General features: G+C 39.9%; 2 protein-coding genes across 3 annotated transcripts in view; one reads left to right on the top strand and one right to left on the bottom strand.

Annotated features, from left to right (window-relative positions):
- Positions 1–19833, top strand: part of GLT8D2 (glycosyltransferase 8 domain containing 2) — a 28393-nt gene extending 8560 nt beyond the window's left edge. The window contains exons 3-10 of the mRNA XM_006024250.2: positions 3861–3956; positions 4836–5004; positions 6777–6894; positions 9476–9560; positions 12466–12578; positions 13289–13455; positions 14815–14927; positions 19522–19833. Of these exons, the coding sequence (XP_006024312.1) occupies positions 3861–3956; positions 4836–5004; positions 6777–6894; positions 9476–9560; positions 12466–12578; positions 13289–13455; positions 14815–14927; positions 19522–19694 (1034 nt within the window). The 3' untranslated portion in view covers positions 19695–19833. The remainder of the gene's footprint in view (positions 1–3860; positions 3957–4835; positions 5005–6776; positions 6895–9475; positions 9561–12465; positions 12579–13288; positions 13456–14814; positions 14928–19521) is intronic.
- Positions 19834–20964: 1131 nt separating this feature from the next.
- Positions 20965–23490, bottom strand: part of TDG (thymine DNA glycosylase) — a 21081-nt gene continuing 18555 nt past the window's right edge. Inside the window, exon 10 of one of the 2 annotated variants that reach the window (XM_025204883.1) lies at positions 20965–23444. In XM_025204883.1, the coding sequence (XP_025060668.1) occupies positions 23305–23444 (140 nt within the window). In that variant the 3' untranslated portion in view covers positions 20965–23304. The remainder of the gene's footprint in view (positions 23445–23490) is intronic. The other variant, XR_003094225.1, reaches the window with a different exon arrangement.

Raw genomic sequence — 23490 nt, 5'->3', positions numbered from 1 at the left:
TCATTTGCCTGTCTCACACCTATTGACTCCCATCCCCTTTGATTTTCCCTGACACACATTTGCATTTTAACAGACCTGCAATGTGCATATTGGCTAAGTTTCCATTCCACCCAGGAGAGTACACAAACACCAGCAGACTCTCCCTATGCCTGAAGAAGGGTGTTTGTACCCAAAAGCTTGTAAAGAATAATTTCTACAACTATTTAGTTAGTCACATTTATCCAAAGAACCTTGCCTGTCTTTATATATTTTGCACATTGTAAGCATGCTCATGACATTACATCAATAACAGAATAATCAGAACTGAAGAAGACATTCAGCAACTTAACTAATGATGCTATCGTTACTTTATCCTTAACCTGTCATATTCTGTGAACTAACATTATACCAACTCATGACTGATTTATTGTTGGATAACTTTAAGATGGCCTCTGACTTAAATTTAAATCAAGCTTTGATTTTAGTGAAGTACTTTACTCAAAATATTTATGTGTTTGCAAAAATTTGGGCATAAGTCATTTCTATGGTATGCTGAGTTTATTTTTATAATGCTTTTAGCATTTTCCTCAATTAAACCATGAACAGCTGAAGACAGTTAAAATGATCACAGTAGGAAAGTCTGTAAGAGGGGCTGGGGGAAGGGACAGGTAAAGGTAATTCTGAAATCCCTGGACAATTACAGAACCCCAGGGTAGCCAGGAAAAGAAAGCCCCAATAGGAATTTATATATTTGAACTCTGTAAAGAAACATACATATCTCTTTTATATTTGAAATCAGTAAAGAAAATGTAGATGAATTAAAACACAAAGATAGACACAAAAACATGCTTCTTCTTTACCCTCTAGCTATGTGGCTCATGCTTCCAAGTCACCTCTGTCACCAATGCTATGGAAACATGGACTATTCAAAGACTATTGTGTTAACATCATTATGTTTTATGCACCTTTATGGGTTTGATAAAGATTACCCATTGAGCCAGGAATTGAATTTAAAAGATATTTCCTGGAGAAACTAAAGGCATCGGGCAATAATTAATGTAAACTGCCAGTACTGAAACAATATAAGAAAAATCTTTAGAATTGTCACCCATACACTGGTTTGACCTAGTTCAAAGGCCTTCACAGATAAAGGACTTGATACTGTGTAAAAATAGCCTTGACCTGGGGGAGAGAGTGACTCTTCTACCAACTGACAGACATGAGGCTCTTACCAGGCCTTATGCAGGACTTAATACTTTTGTCCTGCCAAGTTCTCTGAGTGGAAGAGGGGTGACCAACTACAATCATATAACTTATTATGGTTTTAAGAAGGTATGTTTTACGTTAATTGCTTTTGTTCTGAAGAAATGGTACTGTACTTGATGAAAACTGGCTGGTGAGTGAATAACCCTGTCACTCTTCCCTGGAGAATCAAACTACAGGTGTGGAATTGAAGTCAAACCTGCTGAAGGGATTGCAGTGGAGTACTGAGGCTTAAATCCAAAAAGACTCCAATCTGGAGAGAGCAGATCATGGGATTCTGCCCCAAAAGCAGTGACAGCTAGAGATGTCATGTCTAAGTGGCAAGCCATTAGGAGCTCAGAGTTGTCCTTAATGAACTATGACACCCTCAGAATCATGTCTATCCTTATCTTCCCACTGTTATTCCCTACCCTGTATTGCCAATTGCTTTTTAATTTAGGGCCTGATTCTGAAAAGTTTTTCCTGAAAATAGTGGTTCCTACATACATGTGTCAAACTGCATTACCTTTTCTAAGCAAGTTCTTCTAGGAATGATGTGCGTTACTCCAGCCTTCTTCCAGCTCACCCCTCTCTTACCCCTATCCCTCCCTGCATTGGGTCCCTAACATTTCTTTTATGAAATATAGAAGAGGCATAAAGCAGATATCATAGAAGAGACTGAGACACACTTCCTTATAAGAGGAGGAAGGCTCTGAGGTCTGCAGGCCTCTACTTTGGCAATGGAAACAATATATGGTACAATATTTACTTGAATGTAAGATGACCCACCAATAATTAGATTCTATACCTGGAAAATGTTTAAATGTGTTATAATTTTCCAGGTATAGAGTCTAACTATTGGAGTTTTGCCTTGAATTTGTCCCCCTCCAACTGCTAAAGCAGGGAAAATAAATCTGGGGGGGTCAGGTAGCCCCCTTACCCTCTGCTCCTCCAACTTCTTCCCCATCCTCATCCTTACTATCAGACCCTGCTTTCTATGAGCATATGGAAGTAAGGAGCAAATTTGAAAGCACTGACCTTGAAATTAAAATACCTCTAGTAATCTGCATATAGGCAAATAATTACAGGTACTCGATGACTTAGTTCATCTAGAATTGATACATTTTACCTTTTTTGAAATTGCTGCAAGTTTTAGCACAGGTACTTTATAAACACACTTTTAAGATGCACTTTTGTACCTACTGATATATAATACAAACTGGGTGCATTTACATGTGTGCTTTACTACAGAGTTGATTAAATAGCTCCGTAGTAAAGGGTCACAGTCTTCACATTTGCTGGTATTAGGGCACAATAAATTAACTCTGCCATAGGATAGTACTGTCTGAAACACTACTATCCTACAGTGGAGTAATTTGTTCTGCTGAAATGCATGTGTAGATGGTGACAGGGGCTGGCTGGGGCATGAGGGTGCTAAAGTGCAGGTGGTGCCTGCTGCCTAGCCCTGCACTTTAGCACCCTCATGCCCCAGCCATCCCCTCTGCTGCCTGACGCCACCACCCAGAGCACAGGGCTGACCCTCTGGGCTCCCTGCCAGTCTGGGACTACTCCACCCTGGGTAAAGGGGTTGCGGTCCCATGCGCATGTGTAAATGCTGCACCCAGGAGCAGTCTTTTCCAGTGCAATCTGTGTCAGAGTTTATGATGTTATCTTACTGGCTTGTATAGATACACTCACTATATATAATATTTGTCCAAAGCCAAAAGGTTCAGGATTTACCAATATATATAGTTAATTGGACTGGGTCCCAAGAGAGTCAACAGTATTTCAAGCATGGTGACCCCAAAGCTCAGCGCTGCTCAACATGTGTATGTACTCCAGATATTGCCCACAAAGGATCCATGTGTCAATTAGCCCCAACTCATGACTGGAACTGTGTGTTCTTGTCATAAATCCTGGGATCCTCCCAAACTTTATATGCAGATAAAGTGCAGGGCAGCCTGGTCTGGCTCCACCTCATGGAGGGTGTGGCCACACTAATCATATGTGACAGGCTGAGAGAGGGGCTAACAGAGGGATTCTGGGTGAACTGCTTGGGCCCCTGTTTCTCAATATTTGCCATATATTTCTTCACATTGGTAAAGAAACAGGAATCATTGGAAATGGGAAAGAAAGGCACAGCTCAGCTGTGGGAGTAAAGAGGAAGTAAAAATGTATTTAGTGTAGTGGTTTACCATGACTTGAAAAAAGAGTCGATGCAGAGGGAGGACTGTGCTTAATGGACACTATCATACATCTTATTCAGATGGGTTGCAATAAAGTATTCTTGTGGTATGATTTGCCCAATATGGGCCGTGTACTTTATAGTCATGCTCAGCGTTGGCTGCATTTAATCAGTTCCATAGTTGATTTCCATTACTGAGAACATGCTGTTTTTAGCAGCAGTGTAATGATAGGCAATGTATACTGATGAGTGACAATGCACATTTCTAAATTGTTCTTACAAAAGATTTCCATTTCTAATTCAAATGGCTAATGAGATGAGATTCTGATAAACAACACACCATAGAAATACAACATGTGGCAGTCACATAGCTTTTAAAAATATGGGTAATGATTTAAAAAAAATAATATTCAGTTTTCTAGTAGCTTTTAACCAGTTGTCCTTTCTATTTCAGTTAATCAGATCTTACTAGTCCTTCTTGTTTTGACTGTCTGTGTCATTCTGTATAATAAAGTTCACAGAGTGCCTTCTACATTAAAGAATGAAACAGGTAAGTAGGTCATGATTCTATTCTGTTTTTTATACTGAATTCAGTACCATTGCATCTGACTGGTGGCTTCTGTTCCTGGTGTAACAAAGTATTTAGGAATTTATAGTTGAATTATATATGCTATTTGGATATAATCTGGGTGCAGAACTTTTAATTTCTAGATCCCTTGATTAGCATAATAGCAAATCAATCATGGTTAATAATCTTCATTCTGATTCAGGGTCTGGTCCAACTCTCACAAAGGTCAATGAGTTTTTCTTCCTTTGACATCTGGGGTGGACCATAACCCCAATTTTGTGCAGATGCTAACAGAGAAGTTAATTGGAAATAAATTGTGATGAGAATCTTCCTATTTGGATTAAACTGAAACCACCAACTCATTTCAAGTAGGTCACCAATCACCAAGCACCAGGTAACAACCAGTTAGAATCAACCTGACCAGTGACTGGCTTGTCTACAATTTAAGGTTTTGCTGCTATTCCAGTATAGTTCATGTGGCAAAACCCCTTAATGTTGACATACTTATACTGGTATAAAAGTCCATATGCTAATGTAATGTCTTACATCTTGGGGAGAGAGATAAATTGGTATAAATAAATGTTATTTCAATAGCGTCTACACCAGGACTTTTACTGCTATAAGTAAGTTGCTAAAATTAACATCCCTGACAGTTATACTAGCAAAACTTTTAACTGTAAACTAGGCTTCATTTTTGTATTTACTTACTAAGATCAGGGCTCGTAGTGGAGTTTATCAGTGACTTTCTGGTTGTGCAAAAATGTTGCATTGTTAGTTTGTGGGTTATATGACTTGAGGACAAGTTCTGTGATAAACAGTCACCGATTGCTGCACAGTAATTTGCAGTTTTGCTATATACAGCTCATTTGGAGAATGGTGAGGAAATGGAAGAAGAAATACCCGTGGTGATATGTGCTGCTGCAGGCAGAATGGGTGCAGTTATAGCAGCAATCAATAGCATATACAGTAACACAGATGCTAATGTTTTGTTCTACATCGTTGGGCTAAAGAACAGCATTCCACATATCAGGTAACAGTGTTTGCCAAATATATTTATTTTAGTGCTTAATTAGGGTCTGAATGGCATTGGCCTTTGCACTGGGCAGGGGCAGATTAATGCATGGGCCTGAGAGGCCCCCCAGGGGCCCCAGCTAATCAGAGGCCCCCTGGGGCACCAGGGGCAACATACCCCAGGCAAGCATCCTGACCACGGGCATCCAGGGCAGGCAGTGCATGCCTCCTCCCCTCTAGCCAGGCCAGGGCCAGGGCCAGAGGCTAGGGGGTGGGCACAGGGCTCCATGTGGATAGTGGCAGCTTCCTGGGGCTGTCTGTTGCCAGGAGGCCCCGTGGGCAGCCCTGCTTCCACTCCTGCTCTCCACCATCTGCGGGCAGCCAGTGGCACTGGTGCCTCTGGGATAGGACAGGATAGGACAGCCCCACCCCACCAGGGCTGGCAGAGGGGCAGGCAGGCAGCTGGGGGCAGCACAGAGCCCATGCCAACCCCTTCCTCCCTCTCCCAGCTGGCCCTAGCTCCAGTCCAGGCCTTGACCCTGGCCTGTTCCGCAGCCTCGGCTGTGCAACACCTGCCAGGTGGAGGAGGGGCTGGGCCAGATTGAGGCTGGGGCTGCCTTTACCTCAGTGGTGCTTGCACCTTCTGGCTCACCCCAGACATGCCAAGGAAGCTGGGCAGGCCCAGCTGCAGCAGAGGAAACCTGCCCTCATCTAGTGGCGGGTCTCCAATTTTCTGTTTGCCCAGAGCCCCAGTAAATCTTAATTCACCACTGGCACTGCGGCACAGCACTGGAGGAGGCCCAAGGTGTTGTTCCTTCTCCTTGTGCAAGGGCCAGTAACAACTGCTCTCTTTATGGTCCTCTGCACAAAGAGACTACTGCTTCCTTGCCTTGCTTGGGACAGAAGCCACCCCAGAAAAGCAGCATAGAATAGCTGGACCATAACCATTCCCCACTGTCTTTCACTAACCAACTGCAGACAGATGAGTTTTGCATTACTCTTTATTTAGGGCTGTATTGTAACTATCAGAGTATAGGAACACACAAAGTAGGGCTAATACAAGAAAGAAAGAGGGTTAAAGGTCATAAATAGGGCTCCAACTGTGATTGTACTAAAAACAGATCTTGGGGGATAAAAAGTAGGTGGAAAACGGTGAACCCAGGTTGGACTTAGAAGGAGGGATCCCAGCAACCTCAGGCCAGTGTACTGTAGAATCTAGTCGTTTTAGACTGACAATCTATTGTATTTATACAGCACTCATTACTGTATTTTCTTTACAGTATTTATACTATTTATAGTTTATGTTCCCAATACATGTGTGAGAGAGGGAAGTAATATTAGTTCCATTTTTAATAGTGGAGAACTGAGGCACAGAGAGATTAAAGCCAGATTTGGAAAGGTATTTAGGCACCTAATATGAATTAACTTCAACAGGAATCAGGTGACCAAATACTGTTAAAATTCTAAGCCCAAATGATTTGCTCAAGATAATACAGAAAATCTGCAGTGGATCATGGAATTGAACCCCAATTGAAATAAAGACACAGGAAAGGGCCTCAAGTAGGGCTGGTTAAAAAGAAGAATCTTTTTTTTTCCAAATGTTCCCAGAAAGTTTATTTTTTTTAATTCTAAAATGTTAGCATAATATTCTTATTATTCTTATCTTATTCTGGCCAGCTCTAGTCTTAAGTATAGCCAAGACCTATGCCATGAGGCATTTGGACATCTAACACTGAAGAATTTTGGGGATTCCGTAACATAGCTTTTTTTTGTTTTTTTTTTCCACTTCAGACAATGGATTGAAAATTCTAAACTGAGAGAAATAAATTTTAAAATTGTGGAATTCAACCCTATGGTACTAAAGGGAAAAATCAGACATGATGCATCACGCCCTGAGCTGCTCCAGCCAGTGAGTAAACAAACGCCATGTCACACTGTCTAATATTGAAGGGCATGTCTACACATGCACTTTAATGCACGTTAGCTTATTTTAATGCGCATTAAAGCGTCACAAAAATGGTGCTATTTAGTTAATGTGCATTGCAGTAGGCTAATAAGCATTAAGTATCACTTAAAAACCATGGGCACCTATACATATACAGTGAGGCTGCTTTGATGCACTGTAATTATCATCTGAGTCTGCTAGAGTGTGGTAATTACCGCACTCCAGCAGACTCCAGTATCACATGTATCATTGTCCCTGCGCTGAAAAAATGGTGGTGGGGGCACTTTAACTAAGGCTCATTGAACAAGCTTTAGTTAAAGCGCTGCCACCATTTTTCAGTGCAGGGATGCTGCTACACATGATATTCTAAGTGCTTTCATTACAGCGGCTCTTGGAACCGCTCTAATGAAAGCGCTCCCTGCCCCCCAACTCCCAGAGCACATGTATAAATGCCCCAAGCTCTTTAGTTAATGTGCATTAAGACAAGCTGATAGGCATTGTCTTAGTACCTCACAATGGAGGTACTAGATTTAATTCATATTAACTAAAGCATGTTAATGTGCATGTAGACATGCCCAAAATGCTCTTTAAAGTTTTACGATCTTTGAAAACTTTTCCCTCCTCGTGCAGGACTGCAAGGGTGCTGAATGAGCTGCATTACTTTGTAACACTCTTATTGTCCTGTATTGAGTGGCCTAGCCCTCCACCAGTAGTGAGTGCCTCCAACACCACATTGCACTTCTGCTTTTTCCTGGGATACAGCTCCCCTTTCGTATGCTGTGTTTGATGATTCTAAGAAGACCTGACTAGACTAAATCCTAGTCTGACCTGACTAAATTATGGCTATGGCATATCCTTAGGCTAACCAGCTAGGGGAACAGGTACTTTAGAAGTTGTTCATAAAAATGACCTCACTTCTGTTGTAGTGTAATGGAATAATCAGTGTTATTGCTTTGTCTTCCATGACTTTGTGTCCTAATACATCACTCAGAAAAAAGACCAGCTGCTACATGTTGAGGAAGCAGTCAAAGGAAAAGCAAAGAGATCACTACATGAAAATTTCTGCTAGTTTGCCCATCTCCTCATATGGCTGTGTTCAACTGGAGACTTTAACCTCTTGTAACTTTAAGAATTTAAACATAGTTTGGGAGAGGGAAAGTTCAAATCTGGTATAATTTCTTAGCTGGTGGTGTTCTGATAATGCTGAAGGCTGCTTTAAACTACAGCAGCTGCCTGTGACCACAATACACCAATTCAGAAGACAAGACAGAAGCAAGAGGGTTTTATTTGGTGATATCTTTTATTGGAACAACTATAAAGATGGTAGAGATGTTGGAGCATTCAAAGATATCACTGGAAAACCTTTGCTTCTTGCATATTTCTTGCACCCTTACAGCTACAAGAACACTTTAACCCTACTACAGAAGACAAAGACTTCCAGGATGCAAAGAAGTAGCAGTTTGCCCTTTTTCCTTCTGATATGCTCCTTACTTCTTCAGTAGAAACTGCTGTGCCGTATATATGCTACTAGAAGCGTGCATCTACATGAGATGCATTAATCCACATTAGCTTAATTTAATGTGTATTATGGGTGTGTGCCTACACATGCATGCCCTTAATGCGCATTGAAAATGGCAAAATTAGGCTAATCATGTCTAAATTTGATACCTGCAAATGCAGGTATCAAATTTAGGTTCAGTTAGTTAAAGCACATTAATGCACATGTAGACACAACCTGGCACTATAGTGCTGGGTCTGCCCAGCCACTAGGGGCACATGGCAGGGCTGCAGGGACTTGACATTAACTTTAGTGCCAAGTCCCTGCATGTGTAGGCACCTTCCAAAAATCGTTTAATGAACATTAAGTTTAGTTGTGCTTAAATGCACATGTAGATATGCCCGAAGATACCTACTCTGCGGAGATTCTCCAGTAGTTATATTGATTGCAGGAGAACTTTGCATCAGTCACACTGTGAAAAGCAAATACAAAGCAGCAGCAGATCTGGGCCACTGTAATAAATACTGGCCACCAGGCCTATTAAGTTTTTAAGGCTAAAGTACCAAGATACATTTCTCAACTTAAACAGCTAATCGGACTAAGTTGGAGACAGCTAGAAAGTGTTCACCTCGGGCTTCACTTGCATCCTGCTGTGGCAACATGGGTCAGTTTCATCCCTTTTTGGCCTTTACCACTGACTTTAGATGGAATTGAATAAGAGAACAAAATGTTCCTATGTTGCTTTAGCCTAAGCCAAATATTTAGCAATCTTTACAAAGTTCTCATGTAAAATTCTGGAAACACTGTAATAATTATTAGGATGAGTTTTCCCATTGTCTTTGGTGAGGCCAGGCTTTCACCCTAGACGTTTTGAAGGAAATATGGAGACAAGTTTAAATTGTGAAACTAAGTAAATTATTATGAATAGTGCACAGCGAGAAGAGAGGCCTAAACTACATTTAGATATGAGAAAAGAAGTTCAAGGCTATAACCTGAAGCCACTGCATCATTTTTCAAAATTGTCTTTTGTGTGTGTATGTCTAACAGCTGAACTTCGTTCGGTTCTATCTCCCTTTGCTCATCCAGAAACATGAGAAAGTCATATATTTGGATGATGATGTCATCGTGCAAGGTAAGCCATTCTCCAAAAAGTAGTTTGCAGCATAACTAAAATCAGAGATCAGCAGCTTACACAGTCACCAAAAAATATGCGGTCTGTTTGATGCCAAGCAGGAACTCTTAGTAGGGCTGCACATATGACAGTTTCATATCTACCCTTCTAGAATATTTTAGGAAAAGAAAATTAAAGGGACAGTTTTTACTTTTGGAAGTTTAAGTCTGCTCTTAAGCACAGGGATGCTTTTCATTTTTTATTGCAGATGATCCATTGTTGTGTATACGTGGGCCTGATAAGCAATATAAGTGATTTCATTAGCACAGATTGCAATATTAACCTCTAAATAGATAACTTGTATTTCCTACCAGTGTTTGAATCCCCAGAAATGCTTGTAATATTATTGCCCTAATTATCTACTTATTCTCAAGATAACAAAATTGAATCAGATCAAGGGAACAGAAAGCCTGGCTCCTTTTGTTTCAAGTGCCATTAATTCTTCTTTAAATCTGTGGGACCTAGGGTCACTCAATACTTCACAAAACCAGGCTCATAGGGGTTTGTGGTTAAGTCATAAAAGCTAGGAGACTATTCATATCCTAGGAAACCCCTCCATGTCCATGCAGCAAGAGTTAACTAGAAGCATAGGTCTCTTTTCAGGTAGGTTTCTCTATCTGGTCTCCACCACTTTTTCTTGCTTTATTTTTTTACTTCAATCCACTTCCTTTTGCTTATTAGTTCTATAATTTTTTTTGTTTGCCCCAGGATCTCAAAAGCATTTTACAGATGTTAATTAATTAAGCAATAGCATCCTTATGAAATAGAAATTTAATGAGAGTTGTGTTTTGGTAAGGACTGAGTGAAGACATTAAAGCTCCTTGAGGCAACTTCCTCTCTGGTATAACAGTATGTAGGTCAGCAGAGTTCTTTTTTTGTATGAGAAAAACGGTGTCCGTATCTTCATCTTTGTGCTCTTTGATGGCCAAGAGCTCCCGAATCGACAAAAACAGCAGAGATGTTACCAAGGATCACCACGTGGAAGTGGCTGTTGTTGATCTCTGGCACCAGAATGATGCCAAAGAACAATTGTATTAATTTATTTTCAACTTTTCTAATATTTCCCTTGCTTTTCAGATCAGCAGGACTTAAAGGCACTTAACCATTTAAAATATGATTTTGTTCTTTTTGCTTTACCTTCATTTACAAGGAGCTTCATAATACAGTTGCCTCCACATTAAACCATTTGAAAATCTTGCATATAGATATGCCTTTTCAATGGAGTCATCATCTCTCCCTTTTTATCATCTGTGGCACGATCTATGGGGAACAGGTAAAATGTTAGTTATGTGCCTTCTGCCAAGCAGCAAGAAATTCACACAGTGAATTTTGGTGCATCGTATCAAAAGTGTTGCTTTTGGTTTTCTTGTAACTGGGCATGTCTACATGAGATGCTTTACTCAAGATTAGAGCAAATTACTGTGCCACCATCTACACATGCAGATGATTATTGCACAGTAATTTGCTCTAATTGCCAGTAAATTTGCTCCCCGTAAATACAAGTAGCAAAGTTACTTGTGATTACTTACTACATCGTATGGCACGTGAAGATGGCTGACCAGGAACAAACTTGCTCCCAGTCAGCTGGGCAGCAGGTAATGGTGGTGGGAGATTGTTTCCTGCCTCTGGGTGTTGCCTGCTGCTGGGGGACCGGAGTCTTGGTGGGGACAATGTCTCCATTACCCCAGCAGTAGGGAGCTCCCAGCCCCCACTCCCCAACTGCAATCATGGAGCAGGGGCAGGGGAGATTGTTCCCAGCTGCAGCTCCCTGATTGCGATTATAGATCGGGGGCTGGGAACAGGGTGGAAGCTGGGACAAGAGGCTCCATGCTTCCTGCCAGCCCCTAGGTTAGCACCCAGGGGAAGCCTAGAGCTCCCCATGGCTGCTGCAAGGGGCCAGTGCAGGGCTGGAGGGGGCCAGAACAGACTGCTACCAGGAGCAGATCTGCTCCTGCATCCCTGCATGTGTAAATGCCTGCCTGGGGTGGGTTTACTCTATAGAGTAATTTACTCTAGGGTAAACCCACCCCACAATATTTGCATGTGTAGGCCTGCCCACTATCATCTATATCTTGAAAAAGGGGCTATTTTGAATTTGGAGGAAATTTCTTCTCAGATTAGAACAATTTTAAGGCGGGTTAATTTTGGACCATAAGTAGCTTTACTTCAAATGTTGCCCCATAGTGGAAAATGAATTTTCTCTCAGGTTTTCCAGATAAGTTCATGAGTTGCATCCATTAGATGATTAATTAGTCTTTTATTTCTTAAACAACATTTTCAGTGTTTTGTTATGTCATGCCAATCAGTACCATATTCAGGTTTCCTAGCAAATACAAATGGATTTACTTTATCAGCAGCAAAGCCCATAACATTAGGTGCTAATGTTAATTTGTTAATATTGTGATCCCAATTTTCAAATAGAAGGCCTACTATTGAAGAAAAAATACAATTATCTAACAATAGCCCAGATCAAACTGCACTGTACAGGGAACCAAAGCACAATTCTAGGGGAAGGGGAAAAGAATAAAAATCACTCCCCCAAATCAGAGACTAATTATGGATATGAATATCTATACAAGCAAGCTGCAACTTCTACTTCAGCTCATGTCCCACATTTGGACGTTAATTTCAGCATGTAGGCACACCAAATGAGAACATCCAAATACAAAATTCCTATGTCCAGTTATGGGTCCCAAATTTGAAAACTGCACCCATAGAACAAAATACAGCTCTCACTTACAATTCCTTGAAAGTAGTAGAAATATACCTAGGGCAAATGAGCACAGAAAAGGTCCTAAACAGTCTTAAGGACAAGTATGTAGCAATAAGAGATCCATTCTGAAATTCTCAATTCTTCTATTGTCAGGGGACATCCAGGAACTATACAACACAAAACTAGCTCCCGGCCATGCTGCAGCTCTTTCAGATGACTGTGATTTGCCTTCTACCCATGAAATGGTCAGAAGTGTAGGAATGCAGGTAAAATGTCATTTTGAAATTCAGATTTTTTTTTGAGATTTAGCTTGATTTTTTTTCTCCACCTCTCCCCTAAATGACTGTTTTTTTAGGGTATAGGTGCATAGTTTGTAAAGTTTATTAAGGGGAATTTCTTTCTGCGATAGTATAAAATATGTTGCTCTATTGATTCTTCTGATGTCTTTTCAGCATTCTAAAATTATGTTCATTTCAGAAGGTCACATATGTTTAAATTTTGTCTTCTCAATATGTAAAGATTAATATTAGACTTTTAAATAGTTGAGAAAGAGTTAGGGTCAAATTTTTGGGGCTAGTCAAAATATAATATTTGAAGGCTAATTTCTAAGTAGGAACAAGCTACTCTGAGAGATTTTAAATAAAGTAGCCTTAAAATGTACTAGGTGATGGACACATAACAGCAGTCAGGTTAAGATATAGGGAGAGTAAAGAGGAACAGGCCAACGACAGAGCATTGTGGACTATAAGGGAACTATAACACAGAGATACCAATTTAGAATTTACAATCTTCCAGCTTTGTGCTTCACACTGAAGTCAAGGCAGATAATAATATCTAGAAATGCAGTTCTTAGAGGTTCAGGTTCAATATTTGTGAATACTGTAGGTGTTTGAGGTAGACACAGACATATTTAATTATATTTACATGAAGAGCTATAGTAGATATACATCCTGGGTGTAATTTCCTTTCTTTCTAGAACACTTACATGGGCTTCCTGGACTACCGAAAGCAAACAGTTAGAGATCTTGGCATCAGCCCTAGCACCTGCTCCTTTAATCCTGGTGTGTTTGTTGCGAACATGACTGAGTGGAAGCATCAGCGGATTACAAAGCAGTTAGAAAAATGGATGCAGAAAAATGTCGAGTGAGTACGGACACTTTGTTATCCTGGCTCTTGCTGTGCAGTTTATAGTTTAATTTTCTGTTCACTCTTCAGAGTTGTCTAGACAGGCTTTTCTTCACTGTTTACAAGGAAAAATAACTTAGGTTGCAGAATTTCCCACTGTTGAAATCCAGCTCTAGGCACCAAAAATCATAGAAAAAGTAGGGCTGGTAGGGATCTCAAGAGGTAATCTTGCTCAAGAAAGGTTCATCCCTGTCTAAACAATCCCAGACAAATGTTTGTCTAATTCTGTGCTTAGAAATGTCCAGTGGCAGATTCTGCAGCCTCTCTAGATAACATGATCCAATGCTTAACGACCCTCAAAGCTAGAAAGTTCTGATACCTAACCTAAGATCTACCCTGTTGTAGTTTCAGCCTATTATTTCTTGTCCTGTCTACTATGGACACAGAGAACAGAAAAAAATCAATCTTCTCTTCCTTTTTATATTTGAAGACTCATCAACCTCCCACTCGGTCTTCTGTTCTCTAGGCTAAATAATCCCAGTTCTTCCAACCTTCTCTCATAGGGCACATTTTCTAGACCTCCAGATATTTATGTTGCTCTTTTTGGGACACTTTTCAAGTGATCAGCACCTTTTCTTGAAGTGCAGTTCCCCCAAAGTACTCCCCCGAAACTGGAGTCAGTACTCCAGGTGAGGCTTTGCCAGTACTGAATACAGTGGAAGAATCATTGGGTATGATTTCCATATGGCACTCCTGTTAATATGTTCAGTATGGAAAATAACTCTCCACTTTTGCTGGGAGCCTCACAAATTGTTATGAAAACCAACTACAAAGGGGCCAATATTTGTACATAATTCAAGAAGACTTTTTAAAGACCAGTGAAAAACATGTCCCTTTTCTGTCCCAACTTTTATTGACAAAGAGCTGCAAACATGGGAATTCCCATCTGAGAAAAGCAGCAAAAGATTGCTCCTTTTTATGTTATAAATATACTTTATAAAGCCAGGAGTGCAAGTTATCTATATATTCCTGGTGCAAATTAATTGTAAATGTGAGAACCCTGTGCAGAGTGAGATTCAAGTTAAGTCATGGTACGGTAAAGCAGAGCTATAATTAAAACAGGTCTTATTTTTTCAATGTTACTTTTCTGGAAGGTGGGGGGGAAGGAGAAGGTTTACATGCATGTGTGGTAAGTTGCTTGTACAGTATTAAACATTGCTGGCAACTAGCAAAAATATTCTCCAAAAGTTAGAATACTGATAAGACAAATAACTAGCATTTCTGTTTTTACCAAATGGTTTTGCCCTGGTTTATAGTGAAGATCTTATTTTCTTCAATATTTTGAGGGGTGGGTTTTGCGTTCTTTCCTCTCTACAGGGAGAACCTTTACAGCAGCACACTTGCGGGAGGCGTGGCCACCTCTCCAATGCTCATTGTATTCCATGAAAAATATTCTGCTATAAATCCCTTATGGCACATAAGACATCTTGGTGAGTACATTTCATTTTGAAACACTATGGGTTAGAATTGAAGGAGGAGATGTTAAGGATGATTATATTCATGACTATGTGATTATATTAATTATATAATGAATGATTATATTCATATGCTTCATCATATATTGAATGATTTTATTCCTGTGGTTATATTGATTCTCGGTACCTTACTTGTACCTCAGATTCACAATGCCTGCTCAATGCTAATTTGTTTTCCTCCAATATTCAATATTAATGGACTTCCATTTTCTGTGTCCCACAGTAGCTATTTGGGGAATTTTCAAGTAAACCTTTTGATCATGGCTCAGTGCTTTTCTGGAAGATACATTTTAAACAAACAAGTTAGTGAGTTCAATACAAAGGGAGGTAGATTAAATTTAGTGGCACATGATATACCAGAGGAGATTAGATGATTTAATAACCCCTCTGGTTTTGGAATCCACGGTCTAGGAAGAGGTTGAAGGATAAATCAGTCACTTTCACAAACAGTTCTGGATTTGATTTTATCTTAAGAATGAATTACTGCCTTAAATGAAGAGATAGCTACATAATGGGTATAGACACATAACACAGTTACTACATAGTGATTTATTCTAGATTTTATTCTATAGTAAAAAAAAAATACTCGTGTGCTCTCTGGACTCATGAGTAATTTTTTCCAAGCTGCCTGTCTGCAATAGGTGCTATTACAATATCTACCCAATACTTGGCAGGTGGCTAGTTTGAACTGAACAACTGGTTATCCAGGGATGAAACTGGCTATGGGAGTGGACACATCACACATTCCATATGGTAACTTTCTTATGTAGAAGTTACTCTATAGTTTTCAAAGGTTAGCTTTACCCTGAATTCAGATGATCTGCTACTTAGTAGGGCTACGTGTTGTGTGTCAACTCCATGTTTACCATATAGTAAAGTCAAGTTAGTGTGCAGTAAAAGTGTTGTGCATCTGTGCCCATTATTGGAACGATATTTTATAATAAAATACTTCCTACTGTAAAGTAAGAGACACGACTGAAAGGGTACTGGAATTGGGCTAGGATTGATCCAAGTATTTTGTATGTACTAAGCAGATGGACCCCGCTCCTTCTCCTTTACAATAACCTGACCAAAAATTCCACTATTTAGACATTCAACATTGCAAGAATGTATTTTCTGAGATTAGTAGCAGACCTAGAAATGAAAAATTAGATTAAAAAAGCTTGTGTCAGAAATAATTGACAATTAAAGCAAATTACTGTTTTATTTTAAGTTTCCATTTCCAAAGGAGGAAATCCTAGAGTGGGATGCACTGGTTGGGATAACACTTGCCAATAAATAAATACATAAATAAATATTTAGAGATTGTTTTTTAAAGACACACAGATTAAGTAGTACAACAGGGACCACCTCTTTCTGTATGTAAAAGAATGAATACATATTTGTGATGGTCCAATATAGTAACTCAGAAATTTCAGCTGCAAAGAAAAAATTGCTCTTAGCCTTTCTTCAGTCACCTGTAGTGACTGGAGTTTTTCAAAATATATTGTCCATCTGTATGTTCCACTGTGGATCTACATGAGCCTCAGGTACTTGAGTTTTAAGACTTCTGGCAAGTAGGACCACCCTTCCACCCCTCTCGCACTGTGTTCACACTCTTCTTGTGCTTTTCATAAACAATATATATAGCACACATCTACTGCTCCTCAACTGCAGTCCCAGGATATCATCCAGGATTTGAAGGAGGTGATGAAGGGTGGAATGTAGTGGAATGGATATATGAACAACACATTTTGAAGGACTTGTTTCTTAATTTCTCTCTCTCTTTGGAATGATGGTCCATATGCATATTCCATTGAGGAAGACTCCAAAAAAGTGTCCAGCCTATATTAGCAGTGAGATCTTGGACTGGGAGTGGGATAGTGATTTTAGTAAAAGTTATTCTACTGCAGCAGCTCAACATGACACTTCAGTAATAGCATAATGTATGAGAGCCCTGGTAGAATATTTTCTAATCACTGCTGAAGGCTCCACTTTAACTGTATTGTAGGTGGTCTGGACACAACTGGACATTCACTTAGAGCAATAGCTCTCACTCAACCTTTTAAGACTCAAGGCACCCCTCCGAATAGGCTAGCTTTTATCTTTTAATATATATGTAATTTTACTATGGAAAAATAAAGTAATGCTTCTATTGCAAAGAATTTGCAAAAAATACAGATAGACCACAACAGGTCAGAATGTTTTTGACACTATTTGAAATCTCTGGGTTTATCTTGTAAATGTTGTGGGTGCATGAACACCTAACAGTGATTATATTGTGCAGCACCCAGTTATACCCTTCAAAACATCTTGCAGGACCCTAGTTAAGAATCATGAACTTAGTCCCTTGGCAGATGTTAAATAATGGCACGATTAGGATTTAAGAAGTGTTATGTTCCATCTTAAACATCACACAGCCTGAGATGCTATCTGTGCATGGCAGGGCATGCAGTGATTGGGATAGGGCATAACATTCCTCTTATCCAAACTACACCACTGTGGAGCTGTCCCCAGCCTGATCCTGTGGATCAGGCACTTCAGAAACAGGCACTGGGAACCCTGGGTCCTGATTTGGGACTTGGAACTGGCCTTCAAGGAAACCTTGAAATACAGTGTTGAGGGAAGTCTGTCATCAGCACCTGGATTTTTCCTACTCTCCCAAGGGTCATGAAGCCTTTCTTAACAGACAGGTGCAGAAGTGAACTTATACCATAGGCTCAAATGACAGACCCAGGATTGTAATAACTAATTAGGTGCCCTTGCAGGACCATGTCCTTCCCCAGGAAGAACACCTTAGTTTTCTATTAACTCCAGTATCACAGGATAGGAAAAAATCAAGTCTTCCATCAATGGCTGATGAGTTGAAATGGCTGCTAGGTGCAGCTTGACCAAACTTAAACACAGGTCATTCTGCTTCACCTTAAAAGGAGGTGGTGGTGTTCCTACTACACCCTGTGGAAAACCCAGTCCAGTTGGATTGTGAAATTTTCCTGCTGTAAACCAAGGTATTTGTGACAAGATACCTCAGTCTACAGAAAAAGCCTGCTCTACACTCAGTAGCCATCTACCATAATATATGAGGTGAAGAGAGCTTCAGTCTTATCCTGAGTTCTTATTCCCAGGATAAGACTGAAGACTGATACTGACAACTGATACTGGGAGCACCAGTGTAGTCTTGAGACTGTGGGAAGACAGATACACTCGTCTGGGAACTATGCTGGGACTAGTAGAGGTAGATCAGCAAAAGTCTTGCTTGGCTTCATCCAGTACTCTGGGTATCAAAGGAGTTTGTGGGCAAGTATACAGTAGCTTTATGTTTATGGCATGAGAAAGGCAAATACTGATCTTGGAAAAGCCCCAATCCAAACGGATGTTGTAGAGGACAGTCTTTGACCTGAAAAGTAAGGCTGGACTAAGAATGTAAACCTAAAGCCTTACCTCCCTGTCCTTTCAGGTCTTGGAAATAAAGGGTTTGCTCATGGAGCATATATGCTGGACTCACCCAGAGAACAGAGGTACTTTAAGTTGTCCAAGCCCTGTCAGAGAAAGGATAGCACTCAATCTGCCCCCTGTTCCTCTCTCCCCACCCCATGAGGTGTTCATATACATACTTTACTTTATACTATATAGTTTTTTACTTATATATATATATATATATAGATAGATAGATAGATAGATAGATAGATAGATATAAAGTAAAAAACTGCCATCAGGCAACACAAACCAAAAGGAATTCTAACTAAAAAAAAGACACTTAGTAGAGAATTAACTAGGTTAATAACAAACAGCATGTAGCTAGGAAGAAAAACTAGTTTACGACAGCAGAGCACTCATCTTAAGCCAGAAGACACTTGAGAGGAGTTGAAGAGCAGGAGATGCATATCCTACTCTTAATGAAAAGTATGAGGGTAGGCTAAATGCATCCATACTTTGTGCATAGTGCTAGGCAAATATCTTTAAGTTCAAGTGTGGCATGTTTCTAAGACATGTCTGAGCACTAACCGTGGAATGTGCACATGGACAACTGCTCAAAAGAAAACTGGGCACTTTCAGAATAAAGGGAAAAATAATTACTGAGAAGAAGCAAGTTATTTTACTTATTTATCACTAGATTTTCACTAGTCCAGGATCAAAAAAGTGAAAGGTTTCCATACAGCCAGAGGAGATTTGAAGACGTATCGTCAGCCTTCAGTGGATATGACAGCATTCAACAGGACAAAGGATGATGGCTTAGTTATTTTTAAAAAATGTAAACAAGGGAACCTATTAGATTAGGCAACTGAGGTTCCTTATGACTTCAATTATGACACAACAGTAAATTATTAGAACAAGGCAAAGGCTGCTGTTATCAAAGAACATGTAGTAAGCAGATGAGAATGAGCAGAACAAAAATGTTCATGAAAAATCATCATCATTCTTACAAAATAGGCCATTCTATCCAACAAACACTGGTATGCAGACTCACTTTTCATTTAAAGTTTTGATTTTTTTTACCTTGCATAGCCTCTTCTGGTAATAGTATGCATCCATAAAAGCTAGATTTATTTATTTTTTATAAACTGTGCAGGCTGGAGTCCTGATACCCGATATTCGGAGCATTTTCTTCAAGACGCTAAATTACTTCATTGGAACGGAAGATATAAACCTTGGGACTATCCTAGTGTTCACACTGACCTGTGGGAAAAGTGGTTTATCCCTGACCCTTCAGGAAAGTTCAAACTGATTCGTCCTGATACCTGATACTGATATATATGTAAATGTTCATACTTAAAAAAATAAAATACGTTTCCAGCAAGATCCAATTAATCTTCCTATTTATACACCACAGTTTGTAATACTGTTTTCCCCCTTTCTACTGTGAAACAGCTATTGAGCAAAACTGTATGTGCAACTGCTTTTACAAAATTAACCATGAATATTTGTTAAGCAGTCCCATACGATGAAGTTTGCCTAACTGCGCCTGTGGAGAGGGAAAATTCAGGCTTAGCCTGAATTTCAAATATGGGAAACTTGATAATGAAAACACTTTCATAAGGTATTTACAAAGATGAAACTTGCTACTAACCAAAACAAATTTTAATGCAATGTCTCCTACCATCTTATCTTGCTGACACAAAATCTACACCAGAAGTACTCTGCAGTGTTAGAATACAAAATCTTTTTATCTTTGTAATCTATTTTTAATCATTGCTACATGAAAATTAATGAAACACTTCCAAAGGTATATTTAGGGACCTACCAAATTCATGGGCCCTGGCAGCCTATGACATGGCTGTAACATGGCCAGGCCGCCCCAGTTTCACAGCCGGGGCTGCCATTTTGAAGGTGGAGCAAAGCAGCACCCCCCTCACCTCTGATTGGCTGAGGGGTGCTGCAAGTTCCACCCCTCCCAGACATTGATTGAAAGCCCTAGCTGGAGCTGTCTGACTTGTTAATTCAGAATTATCACCCTCTTCAAGGGGCAGAGAACAATAATTACTGACTAAACAAGGTTGACCCCTTCCCAACCTGACTGGCTCCTGGACTGAGCTGATGTCAGGGGCTCAACCTCCAATTTGCTCTGCTGTGGCTGTCATCCTGCCCCTCCCTTCAGGAGAAGGGGTCTTTTGGCAGGCTTTCCCTGCTCCCCCCTTCCCCTTCTGGAGACAGAGAGATGGGAACTTTTCCTGTCTCTCCCCCCACCTCCCCCGCTTCAGGAGACAGGCAGTCTGCCTTTTTTTCTTTTTGCTTCCTTCCTCCGCCCTTCCAGGAGACAGCTTTTTAAACATGGCCAGTTCCCCGTGCTTTTTCACAGGAGACTGCCAATTACACAATTTCTGTGAAATCGTGTATTTGGTAGGTCCCTAGGTATAGTTTTTACTCAGTGCAGTCAGTTTGTAATCTAGTGCCTCTTTTTCAAGGGACTACAGTGAAGCAATTCAGTCATTATTTGCATGTATTATAATATATTCTTATCCTATTATTAGCAGATTGGCAAAATATCACATTTAACCAGCATAACACATCTGATTCCAATACAATTCCTGATTTTATTGTGAAACATTTGTAGATTTTAAGACAGTTTAAAAACCTCCATATTAATGTAATGAAAGAGCACCAGTTCTGAGAGAATACATACACATCACTTGCAATATTTAATGTAATTGTCTTTGTATGTTTAACTATACTTATACCTACATAATGCAGTAGGTGCCTGTCAAAGAAGAGACTTTCAAATTAAGAAGCCATCTTTACAGTAGTTATGTACTATCACATTACTTTCTCAGCAATGGTAGTTACATGCTTTCCAGAGTTTTGTTGAAAAATAAATTGAATTGTAACAAATCCCTGATGCAAGATACTCTGAGCACCAGCAGGAAAACGTCCATGTAAACAGTGACACATGATACAGTACGTTTTAAATAACAAATGAATGATTCCTACATATCTTTAACAATATAATGAACAGCTTTATGCTGGAGCCAATAAGCATAATCAGAACCATAATGCACACTGTCTTGATTTAAGAAACTCTACGATTAAGCCACACAATTTGGGAAGAAAACTGTAAATAGCATGCCTGCCTCATAGGAAGCTGGCAGTGTGTGGGATCCAAAAGCATTACAGTAGGTTTAGGATCTACACTGAATGCATCCATTCAATCTCTGATGAAAAAACTGCTGAAGCATATGAGAAGATGAAAGAAAAAACAAACCTGGTAGTGTAATCTCTAACTAGTTCAGATTACAGAAATACCATCTGTGTACATTTCAAGTATATAAAGCACCTGCTCTCATAAGATAATCAAAACATTAATGCTTTGATCAACTTATTGCTTTTTTTTCCCCAACTCTCCTCTATAAAAGAGAGGGAAAGACAGTGATATTAGGCACAAGCATGGAAATTCATTTCCTCCACACTCCCTAAACATTGGCCACATAAAGTGTACACAGAGACACATGCACTATTTTAGCAAATTCTTAAGAAGAGGTCCTTACTTTCCAGGGTTGATTTTGTTTTCATAGATTAGCTGCCCATGGTTTTAACCTCACTATATCATTATTCCTGAAGGAAGCAAACAGAAAAATCCCCCTACACTTAGAGACACAGAGGAAAGGGAACTGAACCATATCAATTATCCCTAATCTTTCAGCTTCATTCTAGTTTTCCCTCTTGGTGACCAATACAAATAAGTGACTGTTCCTGCATTTAGCCTCCCCATTTCCTGCAAAGGTAGCCAGTTCCAAAGGGTTCTATTTCTCCATTTAGTGCTAGAGCTACTTGGTGTAGGCCAAATGGCATGTTAGAGAAAAACATGAAAATTAGAGTGTTAGAGCTCTGCAAAGCTCAAAAGCTTCCACCTCGTGCTTTCCAGAGGAGGCTCAAGGGAATGAAAGGGATCCTAAACAGGCCTCATCTCAAGTCAGCTGTACTAGAGCAATTCAAACTGTGTTCCTGCTCAACACACTGGATTCTCCTTCACTCTCACCGCATCTCACAAACTGGATAGATCAGAGCTCTAGGTCAGGAGTTCGCAGCCTACAGCCATTTTATCCAGTCCACAGAGCCAGGGGAGCTTGTGGCCTTTCAGTGGAAGGGAGCTTTGCCTGAACAGCAGCTGTATGGGTGGGGGGAACAGTGGCAGCAGCACTGTGGGAGGGAGTAGTAGCAATGGCAGAGGCCAGTGGAAGTGGCCTGTGCCAGGAGCAAAGCTCTGTTAAAGTGGGCTCACACTCCAAAACATTGCTGACCCATGGTCTAGGTGGCCAACAAGCCAAATGGAGATGGGACTCCATCTTAGCTCAGAAAACAAATCAGCTACTACTAGCTGCAAAGTGGGACTCTCACCTATGGCAGCAAAGTGAAGGCAGACCTTGACAATGCACGCTTTGTATAACTACATTGACTTTTAAAGCCTTGCTCCCTGTGAGAGCAGGGCTACATTTTCTTTTTCTCCTCTCTGGGTGTAAAAGGATTACAAAATATCCAAACTTATTAAGGAGTCAGTAAAAACTATAACTCTGCAGACTACTACATTAAAAAAAAAATCACAGAAGAAAATTAACCCCCAAATAAAAACCAGTCTTCATAGATGAGAAAGCAGTTTGTCAAAAACTGCAAGAAATGGTGCATGTTAAATAGAAAACTCATATACAAAAAAGGGCTACTTTTTTTTTTTGTTTAAGTTGGACTTTTCCTTAAAATTACCTAGTTCATAAGATTAAATCTACCACACAATTGGTTTGGACTACAATAAAATATCTAAGAGAGGTAAAATACTATTAAAATGCTTCAGTTACAGAACTGAGGTACCACTTTTGTTAACTGCATTAAAACTGCAGCATTTATGCATACACTGAAGAAGCAGCTTTTATACACTGCTTCCTTCTAGCTCTTGTGCCCTGCTGTCATTGAATTCTGGAATCTGGTCTGTAAAGGACTGTGTCATCCACTGTCCATTAGGAACATCACCAAAGCATGAACCTCCACTGTACTCTGGATTGCTTGATGCTGGAAAACAAAAGTATCAATATTTGGTCAGATAATGGCTACATGG

This window comes from Alligator sinensis, unplaced genomic scaffold (assembly GCF_000455745.1).
Source record: "Alligator sinensis unplaced genomic scaffold, ASM45574v1 scaffold267_1, whole genome shotgun sequence".
Lineage (NCBI taxonomy): Eukaryota > Metazoa > Chordata > Crocodylia > Alligatoridae > Alligator > Alligator sinensis.
The sequence above is the reverse complement of the archived record's forward strand: the minus strand, read 5'-3'. Positions and strand labels throughout refer to the sequence as shown.